Source organism: Cervus elaphus, chromosome 9 (genome assembly GCF_910594005.1).
Source record: "Cervus elaphus chromosome 9, mCerEla1.1, whole genome shotgun sequence".
NCBI classification, from domain to species: Eukaryota; Metazoa; Chordata; class Mammalia; order Artiodactyla; family Cervidae; genus Cervus; species Cervus elaphus.
This window is the reverse complement of record NC_057823.1, coordinates 15801304-15818198: the sequence shown is the minus strand read 5'-3', so window position 1 is coordinate 15818198 and position 16895 is coordinate 15801304. Positions and strand designations below refer to the sequence as shown.

The 16895-nt window shown below is 45.1% G+C and overlaps 1 protein-coding gene across 2 annotated transcripts in view; it reads left to right on the top strand.

Moving 5' to 3' along the window:
* Positions 1-16895, top strand: part of LOC122699442 (mucin-16-like) — a 115059-nt gene that overhangs the window by 60765 nt on the left and 37399 nt on the right. For both annotated transcript variants that reach the window (XM_043911379.1, XM_043911380.1), the window contains exons 18-26: positions 1797-1921; positions 2004-2071; positions 4014-4186; positions 7395-7430; positions 7653-7718; positions 12316-12440; positions 12618-12688; positions 13935-14107; positions 15625-15660. In XM_043911379.1, coding sequence (XP_043767314.1) covers positions 1797-1921; positions 2004-2071; positions 4014-4186; positions 7395-7430; positions 7653-7718; positions 12316-12440; positions 12618-12688; positions 13935-14107; positions 15625-15660 — 873 coding nt within the window. The remainder of the gene's footprint in view (positions 1-1796; positions 1922-2003; positions 2072-4013; positions 4187-7394; positions 7431-7652; positions 7719-12315; positions 12441-12617; positions 12689-13934; positions 14108-15624; positions 15661-16895) is intronic.

Here is a 16895-nt window from a genome sequence, read left to right as displayed (position 1 = left end):
TCCAGGTACCTGGTACAGAGACTTTGGTTTATACCATAAAACCTGTCTTACCCCAGCCCTTAAGTTTTCGGGGGTTTTTTTTTCACTGCTGTGGATCTTCATTGCTACATGTGGGCTTTCTTGCGTTGCAGTGCAATGGCTTCTCATTGCAATGGCTTCTCTTGTTGCAGAGTAAAAGCTCTAGGTGCGTGGGCTCAGTAGTTGTGGCACACAGGCTTAGTTGCTCCAAGGCATGTGGAATCTTCTCAGACCAGGGATGGAACCTGTGTCCCCTACACTGACAGGTGGATTCCTAAACCAGGAAAGTCCCAAGATTTTTTTTTTTTTTTTTTTTTGAGTCTTCAGGTCTTTATCATGCTTACATCATGGCCCAGGGTGAGCATTGTTGTTCAGTCGCTAAGTAGTGTCTGACTCTTTGCAATCCCAAGGACTGCAGCACACCAGGCTTCCCTGTCCTTCACCACATCCCAGAGTTTCCTCAAACTCATGTCCATTGAGTCAGTACTGCCATCCAACCATCTCATCCTCTGTTGCCCACTTCTCCTCCTGCCTTCAATCTGTCCCAGGATCAGGGTCTTTTCCAATGAGTCAGCACTTCGCATCAGGCAGCTGAAGTATTGGAGCTTCAGTTTCAGTATCAGTCCTTCCAATGAATATTCAGGACTGATTACCTTTAGGATGGACTGTTTTGAGTCTCTGCAAGCATCTCCTTGCTGTCCAAGGGACTCTCAAGAGTCTTATCTAGCACCACAGTTTGAAAGCATCAATTCTTCGGCACTCAGCCTTCTTTGGTCCAACTCTCACATCTATACATGACAAAACCATAGCTTTGACTATACGGGTCATGGTAGAGGGTGAGCATCCTTAAACTTTAATCCCATCATGTGAATCCAGAGTTATGAGATACAAACTAGTGGTTCGTAATTTGAATTCTGCCTTCAGGAATTCTGTGTTTTGCAAGTCAAGGCACTGCCAACTTTTTACACATTTTAGGCAGGATGCATACTTTCCACTTCCTCACTGCTCCACCCTGATCAACTTAACTGTTTACATAACATGTCTAGTTCTGCAGCCTTTTAAAAATCTGATGTGTGTTATAAATCAAGTCACTCCATGACTGAGGCTGTCATTTGTCTCTAGATGTATCCACAATTTGTTCTTCATCTTTGAAGCATCTGAGCATGATTTTCTTTGAAGTCCTCCTCTTTGGGATTTTATAAAATTTCTTGAATCTGAAAATGTATGTTTTAAAGAAGTTTGGGAAAGTTTCAGCCACCATGGCTTCAACTTTTTCACTTTGCTGTATAGCAGAAATTCACACAACATTGTGAATAACTACTTCAGCTTGAAAATATAAATTAAAAAATTAAATAAAATGCACTCTTCAACGATGGTTATTGACAAAGAAGGAGGGGTCACTTTCATGGGGGGAACAGTCTTGACCACTCAGTAGCTGCACATTCTCTCCTGATCATGTCAGAGACTATGGGAGGTCTCTGCCGCTGAGGCTGGTCGAGTGACTTTGCTTCTCTTCCTCCCACAGAAATATCTAATAGCTGTTTATCTTTAAACACATCAGGCTGAAAAGAGTTGAGGTTCTTTTTCCAGCTAAAATTATCCTTCTGGTATGCAGGCCCCTCGCCTTCTCTAGGTCTGGCTGGATTCAAGGGTGACACCTGTTGGATATCTTAAGCCTGACTCACTGGATGCTGAGGCTACGGTGACAACGCTGGACCCCGTTTACAGCCATCCCAGCCAGAAGTCATAATGAGCCTCTCTCTCCCTTCCCACTGCAGGCATGAGCCCTTCTCTGGTGCCTTTCACCCTCAACTTCACCATCACCAACCTGAGCTACACAGAGGACATGAGTCCCCCAGGATCTGAGCTATTCAGCACCATGGAAAGGATCTTGAATCGCCTGGTGAGAACCTCTCCAGTGCCTACCCGTGTCCTGCCCAGACCCTTGAGCATCATATGCTCACTTCCCTTTCTTTCATCCCCAGCTCAAACCCTTGTTCCAGAATAGCAGTATTGGACTCCTGTATTCTGGCTGCCGACTGATCTTGCTCAGGTGAGAACCCCAGAGTAGATACCCGGGTAATGCGGGGATGGGGGTGGGGTGATGACCAAGACCTAGACCTTCATATCTTATACCACTACCCCAGGGACCAGCTCTCACCCTGCCTCACACTGTGTTTCTGACCAGAAAATGCGAAATCCTCTTAGCTTCTCCTTCCCAGGAGATAAGGTAGAACTTTTCAGAAAGACCTTTCTTCTGGATCTCATCAAGGAAACAAAGAATCACGTCAGCTTCACCACTAGAGGGCAGTAGTTTTCAACCAAGCGTGATATCGCTCCCAGGGGATATCTGGCTCTATCTGGAGAGATTTTAAAAATCATGTTGCTTATTTATTTCTTTTTGGCTGTGCTGGGTCTTTGTTGTTTTGTGCAAGCTTTTCTCTAGCGGCGGTGAGTGGGGGCTACTCTCTAATGGTAGTGCAAAGGCTTCTCGTTGAAGTGGCTTCTCTTGTTGTGGAGCACGGGCTCTTTGTGCAAGGGTTTCAGTAGTTGCAGCGCTCAGACTCAGTAGTTTTGGCTCTTGGGCTCTAGGGCACAGGCTCAGCAGTTGCAGTCCACGGGTTTAGGTGCCCTGCAATAGGTGAAATCTTTCCGAACCAGGGATCAGACCCACGTCCCCTGCATTGGCGGGCAGATTCCTATCCACTGTGCCACCAGGGAAGTCCAAGACATTTTTTGATTGTCACAATTCAAGAGTGGAGGTTACTCCTGGGGGTATCTAGTGAATGAGGCCAAGGATGCTGCTCAATAGCCTACAATGCACAGGACAGTCTCCCAAGGCAAAGAATTACCTGATCTGAATTGCTCATGGTGCCAAGCTTAAGAAAGCTTGCTGTAGAGGGTGCATCATTATATCTATGCATGTAATAAATTATTCACAATCTTTTTTTAATCATTGTATTTATTTATTTTTGGCTATGCTGGATCTTTGTTGCTGTGTATGGGCTTTCTCTGGTTGTGGCAAGTGGGGGCTCCTCTCTAGAGCACAGGCTCAGTAGCTGGGGTGCACAGACTTAGTCGCTTCATGGCGTGTGGAATCTTACTGTATCAGGGATCAAACGAACCTTGTCTCCTGCATTAGCAGGCAGATTCCTTACTCCTGAGTCACCAGGGAAGCCCTACAGTCTTTTATAGATTCAAGTACTGAGAGTAAATTCAGCATGTGGAGACCCCCATATGTATACTCACGGTACCCTACTCCCTTGTGTGAAATCTCCCAGTCACTGACCTTTTCTCAGAGAAAGGAATGCCCCCAGCTCCGAAGATAGTCACTCTTGCCCTCCAGACATGGTTCTAGGTCTTCCCATTTCCACTGATTCCGCTGATCCACTGAGATATTTTTGGCTCTGTGATACCGTCCCCCATCCCACCTCCACCCTAGACTGGCAGCTTGACCTCACTGTTTCTGTCAAAAAACTCAGTCTCTCCCATCATAGGGTCCATTCACCAAGAACACTGGCCCTATTAATGTGTAGTAAACTTGGCTGCCTTTTATTGAGCTAAGTGCTAAGTACTGTGAGGTCTCTACTCATTGCCTCATTTAATGAATGAAAAAAATTGAGCCACGGAGAGGTTGAGAGACTTAGCCAGAGTCACTCAGCAGTTGAGTGGCAAGGCTGGAATTTAAGGAATTTGACATTGCCTTTTTTAACCTTGTTGAACCCTCAGGTTCCTTCCTTCCATCCCCTCTGTCCTGCTTTTGTTGTTACAGTGTGTGATGCCTTGTTATGAGTGCCAGCTTAGCACAGATATCAGCATTTCTAGATGCTACATCCTCTGTGTTCAGGGACCTTGGCTGGCATAGACATTTCCAATTCTCCCCCAATACCAAAACCATTCCAGTTTTCCCTTCTCAGTTCCTTCCCTCAGTGAGGCTTTTCAGAGCCCTTTTCTGGAATTCCCACCTCCCTATGCCTGTGTCCTACCCTCCTCAGGCCTGAAAAAAACAGAAGAGCCACTGGAGTTGATGCTGTCTGTACTCACCGACCTGACCCCATGGGCCTTAAACTAGACCGAGAGAGGCTGTACCAGGAACTGAGCCACGAGACTCATGGAGTCACCCAGCTGGGATTCTTCACTTTGGACAAGGACAGCCTCTATGTCAATGGTGAGCATCTTTTTTTTTTTTAGAAGACAAACCAATGTTTTATTCCATCTAAATAATGTTAACATATTTTAAAGGTTTTTTGTTTTAATGCATATCAGATATTTCCAACAGTGTTATCTTTCTTAGGTTGTTATTGTTATTTTAGTCACTTAAGTTGTGTCGGACTGTTTGCAACCCCATGGACTGTATGTAGCCTGCCAGGCTCCTCTGTCCATAGGATTTCCCAGGCAAGAATACTGGAGTGGGTTTCCATTTCCTCCTCCAGGGATCTTCCCAACCCAGGGATCGAACCCTCGTCTCCTGCATTGGCAGGAGGATTCTTTACCACTGAGCCACCTGGGAAGCCCTTCTTAGGTTTTTATGAATAGTTCTAAGTGGGCTTCCCTGACAGCTCAGCTGGTAAAGAATCTGCCTGCAATGCAGGAGACCCTGGTTCAATTCCTGGATCGGGAAGATCAACTGGAGAGGACCCACTCCAGTATTCTTGGGCTTCCCTGGTGTTTCAGCTGGTAAAGAATCCGCCTGCAATGTGGGAGACCTGGTTTCGATCCCTAGGTTGGGAAGATCCCCTGGAGAAGGGAAAGGCTACCCTTTCCAGTATTCTGGCCTGGAGAATTCCACGGACTGTACAATCCATGGGGTCGCAAAGAGTCGGACACGACTGAGTAGTTCTAAGGTAAAGGATGGTGTGAAAGAAGGAATGGAACTCCACAGATTTGGGATAAAATCAGGCTTGTGACTTAGGATAATTTATTTAATTCCTCTAAGCCTCAGTTTCTTTGTCAGTAAAATTGGGATAAACGTTTCATATAGAGGGATTAAATTTTGCACACAGAAAATATCCAGTTAAACACTTGTGCAAAAAAAAGGGGTGGGGGGGGAGGATGGATAAATTAGAAGTCTGGAGTTAACATACGCATGCTACTATATAAAAAAATAGAGTGAAGTAAGCCAGAAAGATAAAGAACATTACAGCATACTAACACATATATATGGAATTTAGAAAGATGGTAACGACAACCCTATATGCAAAACAGAAAAAGAGACACAGAAGTACAGAACAGACTTTTGAGCTCTGTGGGAGAAGGTGAGGGTGGGATGTTTCGAAAGAACAGCATGTATATTATCTATGGTGAAACAGATCACCAGCCCAGGTGGGATGCATGAGACAAGTGCTCGGGCCTGGTGCACTGGGAAGACCCAGAGGAATCGGGTGGAGAAGGAGGTGGGAGGGGGGATCGGGATGGGGAATACGTGTAAATCTATGGCTGATTCATATCAATGTATGACAAAACCCACTGAAAAAATAAATAAATAAATAAAGGGGAAAAAAATAAAAATAATAATAATAATTAAAAAAAAAAAAATAGAAAGTCAACAAGGACCCACTGTCCAGTCCAGGGAACTCCACTCAATACTCTGTAATGTCCCACATGGGAAAAGAATCTAAAAAAGAGTGGAGAGAGATATGTGTGTGTGTGTGTGTGTAACTGAATCACCCCCCACTGCACACCCAAAACCAACACAACATTGCAAATAAATACACTCAGGTGGGCTTCCCTGGTGGCTCAGCTGGTAAAGAATCTCATCTCAGCATGTTCTTGCTCAGACACCACCTCCTAGAAAACAGCTTTTCCCTAGCTGATCTCTGGGCTTCCCTGGTGGCTCAGAGGTTAAAGCATCTGCCTGCAATGTGGGGGACCTGGGTTCAATCCCTGGGTTGGGAAGATCCCCTGGAGAAGGGAAAGGCTACCCACTCCAGTATTCTGGCCTGGAGAATTCCATGGACTGTATAGCCCATGGGGTCACAAAGAGTCGGACATGACTGAGCAACTTCACATTTTCACACCAACATAAAATAAAAATTTAAAAATACCTTATACATACACATAGATCACTTATGGAGTGCCTTTGCATTCTAACTGTATGCCATGTGTCCTGCCATTTAATGATCAAAACTCCAGAAAGAATCATTTTCTCCATCTTAGACATAATAGAGGACAGACACTGAGTGTCCTTTTTGTAACCACACATTGAAGCTGAGTCTCTGCCCTCCCATAAGGGATGGGATTCTCCAGTTTGCCACAGAACCCATCCTGTGTATCATTTCCCACTTGAGCAATCTCCCTCGATTACTCAAGAAAGCCCATGGGCTCTTCCGTTTGCATTCCTGCATTCCAGGACTTTGATTTATAAACTTGTCTGAGGCACAGAGCCTTTCTCCAGAAGATGAAAGAGACTTGGAACTTCCCTGACGACACAGTGGCTGCGACTCTGCATTCCCAATGCAAGGGCCCCAGGTTTGATCCCTGGTCAGGAAACTTCCCTGGTGGCTCAGATGCTAAAGAAACTGCCTGCAATGCAGGAGACCCAGCTTCCATCTCTGGGTTGGGAAGATCCCCTGGAGAAGGAAATGGCAACCCACTCCTGTATTCTTGCCTGGAGAATCCCATGGACAGAGGAGCCTGGCTGGCTACAGTCCATGGGAATTGCAAAGAGTTGGATACAACAGAGCAACTGACACTGCTCCTAACAAGGAACTTCATCCCACATGCTACAACTAAAACCTGGTGCAACCAAATAAATAAATTTTAAAAAAAGAAGATAAAAGATACTATCAATCTGCCTGTAGCCAATGGGGACCCAAGAGTCTGGCCATTCATCTTCCCCCTGGCAATATTTCAAAATCTCCTCTAGAAAAGCACAAATTTAGGGCCCATGTTCTAGAAATGTCAGTGTATTTATCTTCCCAAATAAATTGCAAGGGCTCCCTTTGTGGCTCAGCGGTAAAGAATCCACCTGTCAAGGCAGGAGACGCAGGTTTCATCATCTCTATCAGGAAGATCCCCTGGAGCAGGAAATGGCAACTCACTCTCATATTCTAGCTTGGGAAATCCCATGGACAGAGGAGCTTGGCGGACTACAGTCCATGGGGTTGCAAAGAATTCGACATGACTTAGTGGCTAAAACACAACTGTAAATTGTGAACCCATGAAGACATATACTGGGTCTTTGATTTCTCAGCCTGGTGAACTATAGTCCATGGGGTCACAAGCTTTTTAAGAACAAGATACAGTTGTTCCTCCATCATAACTGTTGTTTTGCAACTTGAAGTCTCAGTTGAGGGTGGGGTTGTTGGTCCTTGAGCTCTATCTTGGCAATCTCTTTCCTGCTTGCATTCCAACCCTGTCTCCGTTTCTCATTGCAGGTTACACCCAACGGACCTCAGCCTCCACCCCCAGTGGTGAGTACTCAAGACCTTGGTAACCATGTGCTCCAGGCCCCTGGTGGACAGACAGTGATCCCCTCCTTCCAGAGCCTCAGGGAGCAGAGATATGGGAGGACCTGGGTGTCTCATCCAATGCCCGCTACGTACAGTGGCTCCAATTGGACAGGAAAGATGCACGTGGTGGCATCCATGCCCCGCTTGGAATCCCTATTCTTACTCCAGACCATTTCTCCTCAGCTGCTGGGACCTCCCCACCCTTCCCAGGGACCTCCATGGTGCCAACCCACTTCCCCAGCTCCACAGGTAGGTGACTTCTTTCTCCAGATCTTTCTGTTGCTGTGTGCGCTCAGTCACTCAGTCATGTCTGACTCTCTGCGACCCCATGGACTGTAGCCCACCAGGCTCCTCTGTCCATGGGATTCTCCGGCAAGAAGACTGGAGTGGGTGACCATGCCTTCCTCCAGGGATTTTCCCACCCCGGGGATCAAACTCAGGTCTCCCGCATTGCAGGTGAATTCCTTACTGTCTGAGACACCAAGGAAGCCCCCAGATCCTTCTAGGAGGCCTCAAAGCTAGGCCCCATGGGTTTCAGAGACAAGCTGCTGTGAAACAATGAAAACTACCATGGGCTGCCCCGGCACTGCTCTAAATTCCTCAAGGGCATGAAATACGAATTCTTCATCCATCCAGTTCTGTTGACCATGGGTAATTTACGTATCCTCTCAGTGCCTCAGTTTCCTCACCTGCCAAGCAAGAATAATAACACTCGGTAGTCGTTGTGAAAGTGAAATGAAAATGTGAGTAAATCAACTATATGCCAATAAAAAAATTAATTTAAAAAGAAAGAAAATGTGCATAAAACACCTACCACAGGGCGTACCAAGGATTTTAGTGTGACAAATATTTCTTGGATATGTGTTCTGTGCTAGGCAGAGGGGATAAGATGTTAGTCCCCCGCCCTCTCCACTAAAGGCTTCCCTTGTGGCTCTGACGGTAAAGAATCTGCCTGCAATGCAGGAAACCTGGGTTTGATCCCTGGGTCAGGAGGCTCCCCTGGAGACCGAAATGGCTGCCCACTCCAGTACTCTTGCCTGGAGAATCCCAAGGACAGAGGAGCCTGGCGGACTACAGTCCATGGAGTCTCAAACAGTCAGACACGACAAACAACAATCTTTCCCAATCGAACCCTTGGCAACTACTAATCTGTTTTCCATCTCTATGATTTTGTTATTTTGAGAATGTTAGATAAGTACATGTAACCGTTGCGGATTGGCTCCTTTCATTCAGCATAATGTCCTTGAAATGTGCTGACTCTTTTAACAGTCACTTAACCTTCATAATTTCTCTACAATGCATAATTCTCCCCATTTTACAGATAAAGAAATGGAGATAGGCAGACAAGATAAGTAACATGCCCCTGCTCACATGACTGGTGAGGGGCTGAGAGATTTTACTATAGAACCAATAGAATTTACTATTTAAAATTTTTTTTATTTACCATTTTTAAGTGCTTATTCACAATGTTGTACAGTCATCACCACCATCCCTTTCCAGAAAATTTGCAGCATCCCAAACAAAAACTCCAAACCCGTTAAACATTAAATCCCCTTAACCCCCATGCTCAGCCCTGGTAACCTCAATTCTCTCTTCTGTCTCTGTGAATTTACCTAAATCTAGGTAACTTTATGTGAGGGGGATTTGTCTTTTCATGTTTGATTTATTTCACTTAGCATAATGTTTTTAAGATTCATCCATGTTGTAGAAGTATTAGAAGTTCATTCCTTTTATCAGTTCAGTTCATTTCAGTCCCTCAGTCATGTCCGACTCTTTATAACTCCATGGACTGCAGCACGCCAGGCCCCACTGTCCATCACAAATTCCCAGAGCTTGCTCAAACTCCTGTCCGTCGAGTCGGTGATGCCATCCAACCATCGCATCCTCTGTCATCCCCTTCTCCTCCTGTCTTCAATCTTTCCCAGCATCAGGGTCTTTTCCAATGAGTCAGCTCTTCGCATCAGGTGGCCAAAGTATTGGAGCTTCAGCTTCAGCATCAGTCCTTCCAATGAATATTCAGGACTGATTTCCTTTAGGATGGACTGACTAGATCTCCTTTCAGTCCAAGGAACTCTCAAGCGTCTTCTCTAACACTGCAGTTCAAAAGCATCAATTCTTCAGTGCTCAGCTTTCTTTGTAGTCCAACTCTCACATCCATACATGACCAATGGAAAAATTATAGCTTTGACTAGACAGACCTTTGTTGGCAAAGTAATGTCTCTGCTTTTTAATATGTTGTCTAGGTTGGTCATAGCTTTCCTTCCAAGGAGCAAGCATCTTTTAATTTCATGGCTGCAGTCACCATCTGCAGTGATTTTGGAGCACAAAAAAATAAAGTCTTACACTGTTTCCACTGTTACCCCATCTATTTGCCATGAAGTGATGGGACCGGATGCCATGATCTTAGTTTTCTGAATGTTGAGTTTTAAGCCAACTTTTTCACTCTCCTCTTTCACTTTCATCAAGAGGCTCTTTAGTTCTTAGCTTTCTTCCATAAGGGTGGTGTTATCTGCGTATCTGAGGTTATTGATATTTCTCCCAGCAGTCTTGATTCCAGCTTGTGTTTCATCCAGCCCAGCATTTTGCATGATATACTCTGCATATAAGTTAAATGAGCAGGGTGACAATATACAACCTTAACATATTCCTTTCCCTATTTGGAACCAGTCTGTTGTTACATGTCCTGTTCTAACTGTTGGTTCTTGACATGCACAGATTTCTCAGGAGGCAGGTAAGGTGGTCTGGTACTCCTATCTCTTTAAGAATTTTCCACAGTTTGTTGTGATCTACACAGTCAAAGACTTTGGCATAGTCAATAAAGCAGAAGTAGATGTTTTTCTGGAACTCTCTTGCTTTTTTGATGATCCAACAGATGCTGGCAATTTGATCTCTGGCTCCCCTGCTTTTTCTAAATCCAGCTTGAATATCTGGAAGTTCTCAGTTCACATACTGTTGAAGCCTCACTTGGAGAATTTTGAGCATTACTTTACTAGCGTGTGAGATGAGTGCAATTGTGTGGTAGTTTGAGCATTCTTTGGCATTGCCTTTCTTTGGGATTAGAATGAAAACTGACCTTTTCCAGTCCTGTGGCCACTGCTGAGTTTCCCAAATTTGCTGCCATATTGAGTGCAGCACTGTAACAGCATCATCTTTTAGGATTTGAAATAGTTCCATTGGAATTCTATCACCTCCACTAGCTTTGTTCGTAGTGATTCTTCCTAAGGCCCACATGCCTTCGCATTCCAGGATGTCTGGCTCTAGGTGAGTGATCACACTATCGTGGTTATCTGGGTCATGATGATCTTTTTTGTATAGTTCTTCCGTGTATTCTTGCCACCTCTTTATCTTCTGCTTCTGTTAGGTCCATATCATTTCTGTCCTTTATTGTGCCCATCTTTGCATGACATGTTCGCTTGGTATCACTAATTTTCTTGAAGAGATCTCCAGTGTTTTCCATTCTATTGTTTCCCTCTATGTCTTTGCATTGACCACTGAGGAAGGCTTTCTTATCTCTCCTTGCTAATCTTTGGAACTCTGCATTCAAATGGATATATCTTTCCTTTTCTCCTTTGCCTTTGGCTTCTCTTCTTTCCTCAGCTATTTGTTTTGTTTTTCTGGAGGGTAATTACTTTACAATATTGTAGTGGCTTTTGCCATACATTGACACGAATCAGCTATTTGTAAGGCCTCCTCAGACAACCATTTTGCCTTTTTGCATTTCTTTTTCTTGGGGATGGTCTTGATCACTGCCTCCTGTACAATGTCATGAACCTCTATCCATAGTTCTTTAGGAACTCTGTCTGTCTATTGGATCTAATCCCTTGAATCTATTTGTCACTTTCACTGTATAATTGTAAGGGATTTGATTGAGGTCATACCTGAATGGTCTAGTGGTTTTTCCCTACTTTCTTCAATTTAAGCCTGAATTTGGCAATAAGGAGTTCATGATCTGAGCCACAGTCAGCTCCTGGTCTTGTTCTATAGAGCTTCTCCATCTTTGGCTGCAAAGAATATAATCAATCTGATTTTGGTGTTGGACATTTGATGATGTCCATGTGTAGAGTCATCTCTTGTGTTGTTGGAAGAGGGTGTTTGCTATGACCAGTGTGTTCTCTCGGCAAAGCTCTGTTAGCCTTTGCCCTGCTTCATTCTGTACTCCAAGGCCAAATTTGCCTGTTACTCCAGGTATCTCTTGACTTCCTAAATTCCTTTTATAGCTGAATACTATTCCATTGTATATACCACATTTCCTTTATCCATTCATCTGTTAATGGATACTTAGTTTCTTCCACTTGTTGGCTACTGTAAATGCTGCTACTGTGAACATTTGTTTTCAAATCTCCAAGTCCCTGTTTTCAGTTCTTTGGGTGTATACACCTAGGAGTGAATTACCTTTATAAGGAACCACCAAACTGTTCTCTATAGCAACTCCACCAGCGTTTCCACCAACATGAAGATTCAATTTCTCCATATCCTCACTAACAGTATCTTTTTTTTAACATGGCATGACTTGCAGGATCTTAGTTCCCTAACCAGGAATTGAACCTGGGCCCTCAGCAGTGAAAGACTAGGTGGAATCCTAACCACTGAACTGCCAGGGAATTCCCAACACTTCTTTTTCTTTTTCTTTCTTTTTTAAAAGATAATAGCCATCCTAATGAATGTGCACCCTACTGCATTTAACAGCATTTTGCTTTGCTCCTTATTTAGCCTTTTGTCTCTGGTCCTACCAGCTAGGAATCTTTGCTTCCTCAGATCTGGGTCTTCCATTTCTGTCCCTGGAAGTTATTTTAGAGCTCAGCCCAGGTCTGACTCAGGAGTGGTCTTTTTCCTTCCCCTGCTGCAGCAGGAGTCCCTCTTCTGATGCCTTTCACCCTCAACTTCACCATCACCAACCTAACCTTCGAGGAGGACATGCAGCACCCTGTCTCCTGGAAATTCAACGCCACCGAGTTGATCCTGCAGGGTCTGGTGAGAGCCCCGCCCACTGATGCCAGCCTCACCCTCTAACACTAGTCCCACCCACTTTGCCCCAGCTCCGCCCACTAGTGCCAGCCCCCACCACCCGACCTATTAGCCCACCTATGTCCCAGCTCCTCCTGGCCTCTCTCAGCGGTTCCTTCTCAACTCCCCTCTCCTTTTTAATAGCTCAGACACATGTTCAAGAATACCAGCAGTCTGGGATCCCTCTATTCAGGCTGCAGACTAGCCTTGCTCAGGTAAGACCCTCCCCAACAACACAGCCAACAGGTTAATGGGACCATAATCTACCAGCTCCCTGACTTCACTCACGCTTAGGATGACTCCTGTTCATGGATACTAAGTATTAACGACAACGATAATACCAGCAACTCACAAGCGCTAAGACCCAAGGCAGTGTGCTGTTACTTTATATTTAATCATCAGAGTCTCCACAGACTCAGGAAGCAAGAACAAAAGGAGAAACTGAGGCTCAGGGGGATTAAGTAATTTGTGAAGGTCACACAGAACAAGCCCCGCATTTCAGGTTCTAGAGCCAAACTCCTAGCCCTTAAACAGCACTGCCCCACTGCCTTCATCACGTCCTTGCAAGGTGTGTGCAGAGTCCCTTAGTCGTGTCTGACTCTTTGCAACCCCATGGACTATAGCCTGCCAGGCTCTCTGTCCCTGGAGTTTTTCAGGCAAGAATATTGGAGGGGTTGCCATTTTCTACTCCAGGGGATCTTCCCCACCCAGGGATTGAACCTGCACCTCTGATGTTGACTGCACCGGCAGGAGACATAATAAAGAACCTTCTTTATCACTATGTCACCTGAGAAGCCCAGTATATATTATATTACATATTATATTACATTATATATGGTGTAGGTATAGTAATTACAGGTGCGTGCGTGTGTGCTAAGTCACTTCAGTTGTATCTGACTCTTTGTGACCCCATAGACTGTAGCCCACCAGGCTCCTCTGTCCGTGGGATTCTCCAGGCAAGAATACTGGGGTGGGTTGACATGCCCTTCTCCAGGGAATAATTACATATAGGAATGTGATATTAAGATTTATACAGTTTTCACACAACAGTAGGATACAAATGCTATTCAAATTCCCACAGACTATAGACTGGGAGACACTGGAACATATCCAGGGACATAAAACAAGGTGCAAAAATTTCATAGCCTAAAGGTATTGAACTCATACAGAGTCTGTTCTCTTATCACTGTGGAATTGTTGTAGAAATCAATATCAGAAGATATTTGAAAATAATCCAAATATGTTCAAGTGCAATGTGGCATTTACCAAGAGAGATCTTTGACTTAGCCATTGAAAGTCTCAGTAAAATTAGAAGACTGAAAAGACATAGAGGGTGATCCCACCAGTTTTCTTGTTAAATCAGGCTTCTGAGGTTTCTGCCTTAGGGGTGGCAAAGAGAGGGAGGGCCGGATGGACAGATGGAGAGCTAGTTGGACCAACCACGTGGAGATTTTTGCACAGGCCTGAGAAGGACGGGGCAGCCACCAGAGTGGACGCCATCTGCATGCATCGCCCTGACCCCAGAGGCCCTGGATTGGACAGACAGCAGCTGTACTGGGAGCTGAGCCACCTGACCCATGGCATCACCCTGCTGGGCCCCTACACCCTGGACAGGGACAGTCTCTACGTCAACGGTGAGTAGCTCAGACTTGAGATCACGCTCCCTCTCTTGCCCTTAGAGGCTTGGCTGTGTGCTGTGGGTGCGTTGACTCAGATCTTGGCTTCATGGTTTCTTCCTTTTTAAAAAGAAAATATATTTATCTATTGCCTATGCTGGGTCTTCTTTGCTGTGTGGGCCCTCTCGAGTTGAGTTGAGTGGGGGCTACTCTCTAGCTGAGGCTTCTCATTGCAGTGGCTTCTCTTGTTATAGAGCACAGGCTCTAGGGCACACGGACTTCACTAGTTGCAGCACTTGGGCTCAATAGTTGTGGCTCCCAGGCTTTAGGGCACAGCCTCAATAGCTGTGGTGCACAGGTTTAGTTGCTCCAAAACACGTGGGATCTTCCCAGACCAAGGGTCGAACCCATGTCCCCTGCACTGGCAGGGGGATTCTGTATCACTGAGACACCAGGGAAGCCTCTCATGGTTACTTTTCAATCTTGAAGTGACTCCACCCTTAAGGCCTTCTCTCCTGATGAGAGGATGCTGATGGGGAATCCTTGATGGCCTCTACCCCCCTGAAACCCCTTGTATTGCACCAGAGTATCTTTGACTCATATTGGGTCCCCATATCTCCCTTAACCCTGATGCACTAACTGCTCCTCCCCACCTTTCACTGTACCGTGAGCTACATTCAGGACCTCTTCCTGGTTCCTCACGGGGCTCACACTGTGTGCGCTGGGCTCATGACACACATTTCAGATCACCTGTCCTCCTCTCAGGCATGGGGAGGGTTTGAGCTTGTCTCAAACTAGCCTGCACCTTTGGTTTGTTCCCTCATTCACAGCGTTTCTGGATATACACTGAGGGATCAGACACTCAGAGAGGGTGAGGGGGAGAGATGGCAGAGGGATAGACAACAGATGACCTGATTCAGAGAGTCCTCCCTGGGACTGTTCTGCTGATCCAATGGTTAAGACTTCACCTTCTAAGGCAGGAGTTGAGGGTTCGGTCCCTGGTCAGGGAGCTAAGATCCTGCATGCCTTGTGGCCAAAAAGCCAAAATATAAAACAGAAACAATTCTATAACAAACTCAATTAAAGACTTTAAAAATGGTCTACATTAAAAAAATCTATTAAAAAATCTTCTCTCTGTTTTCATTGCATTCTCTAAGGTTTGTCTATACAGTCTGCACTTTGAGGGTGCCCCATGAACACTACTTAAATAAATCGCTGTTATAGTAACTCAGTCACTAAGTCATGTCCACCTTTTTTGCAACCCCATGGACTATAGCCTTCCAGGTTCCTCTGTCCATGGGATTTCCCAAGCAAGAATACTGGAATGGGTTGCCATTTTCTTCTCCAGGGGATCCTCTCCTCCAGGGATTGAACCTGTGTCTCCTGCTTGGCAGGCAGATTCTTTACCACTGGGTATTAAATAAATTAAATCTATTAAATAAATAGATTCCTAGAAACTCAAAGGGCCCCAGATTCTTGCCACTCCCACCCCCCATCCTTATACCTTCATCTTTTCTCTCCTTCTCTTTCTGCAGGCTACACCCATCAGGCCCTGAACTCCACCCCCAGCAGTGAGTAGCAATCTGTGGGCCCTAATGCTCCATTGTTCGGGGCCCAACCTTCCTCCCTGTTATCCTCAGTCCATGCACCCAGAGAGGGGAGGAGCCGGGAAACCTCTGCACTTCGCTTTCCCTGCTTCCACTCTGGGCTGGGAAAAGACAAGCCTGGCACAGACCTTAGACTGAACAGGAGGAGGATCTCAGGGTTCCATGATGGTCCCTCCTTGATCAGAGAAGCCCTCTCTTCCACTATATTTGCCTCACTGTGTTCTCTTCCCAATTGCTATGACCTCTACCATCTTCCCAGCGACTTCTATGGCCCCAGTCTCGGTCTCTACAGGTAGGAGCTTCCTCTTTGCACTTTTCTTCTGCAAAGATCTTGTGCACTTGGTCATTGGAGATCATCATACTCATTCATTCATTCACTTGATAAGTATTTATTTAGCACATACTATATAAAAGGCCCTGGTGATACAGCAGCAAAGAGAATAGAAAAGGCTAGTCTTAGTCCAACATGAAAGACAGAGACTAAAGATGTGAATGTACAAGTAAATATGGAATTAGCATTATCATGGGTGAGATTTGGTGGTGAGAAGGGCTGTTTCTTTCAGGGAATTTAGTTTTTATTTCCAGAAAAGAAAGGAATAGCATGAGCTACAAGTATAGCTGTCTCACAGGTCCTGGTCAGGGACTTAGGCAGACTCTGGCTCAATTAGAGGCCAGCTTTCCATTCCTGGCCTCCAACTGGCCCAGAGTAGATTTCAATACCACCCATTGACCCGACTGAGGGTCTGAGATATCATTATCACTGGCTTGCTTGAATCTCTAGGTACTCATCAGTTAGAGCCTCCAAAGGAGATCTCACCACTGACCACTCAGGCCAGAGTGAGTGGTGACTACAGGTGGGACTTGCCAGTGGTCCTAAGTGGAGGGGTTAGGAGCACAGACTCCTGGACCACACACCTGGATTCATTCTATGCTCTGCCACTTACAGATTAAATGGCTTGGGGCAAATTACTTAGCCTCCCTTGAGTTTTTACATCTGTAAAATGGGGATAAGAATACTATCTCCCTCCAAAGGTTTTGCCTCAAGAAGTAAATGAGTTAAAATGTAAGGAAGGTACTTAAAACAGAGCCTTACTCATAAAAATGTAATGCAAGCATTTCTTCAAACAAAATTTTAAAAACAATAAGTAGGTGAATCTCAGAAAAATAATTTTTTTTTTAAAAAAAGCTCAAAAAAAAAG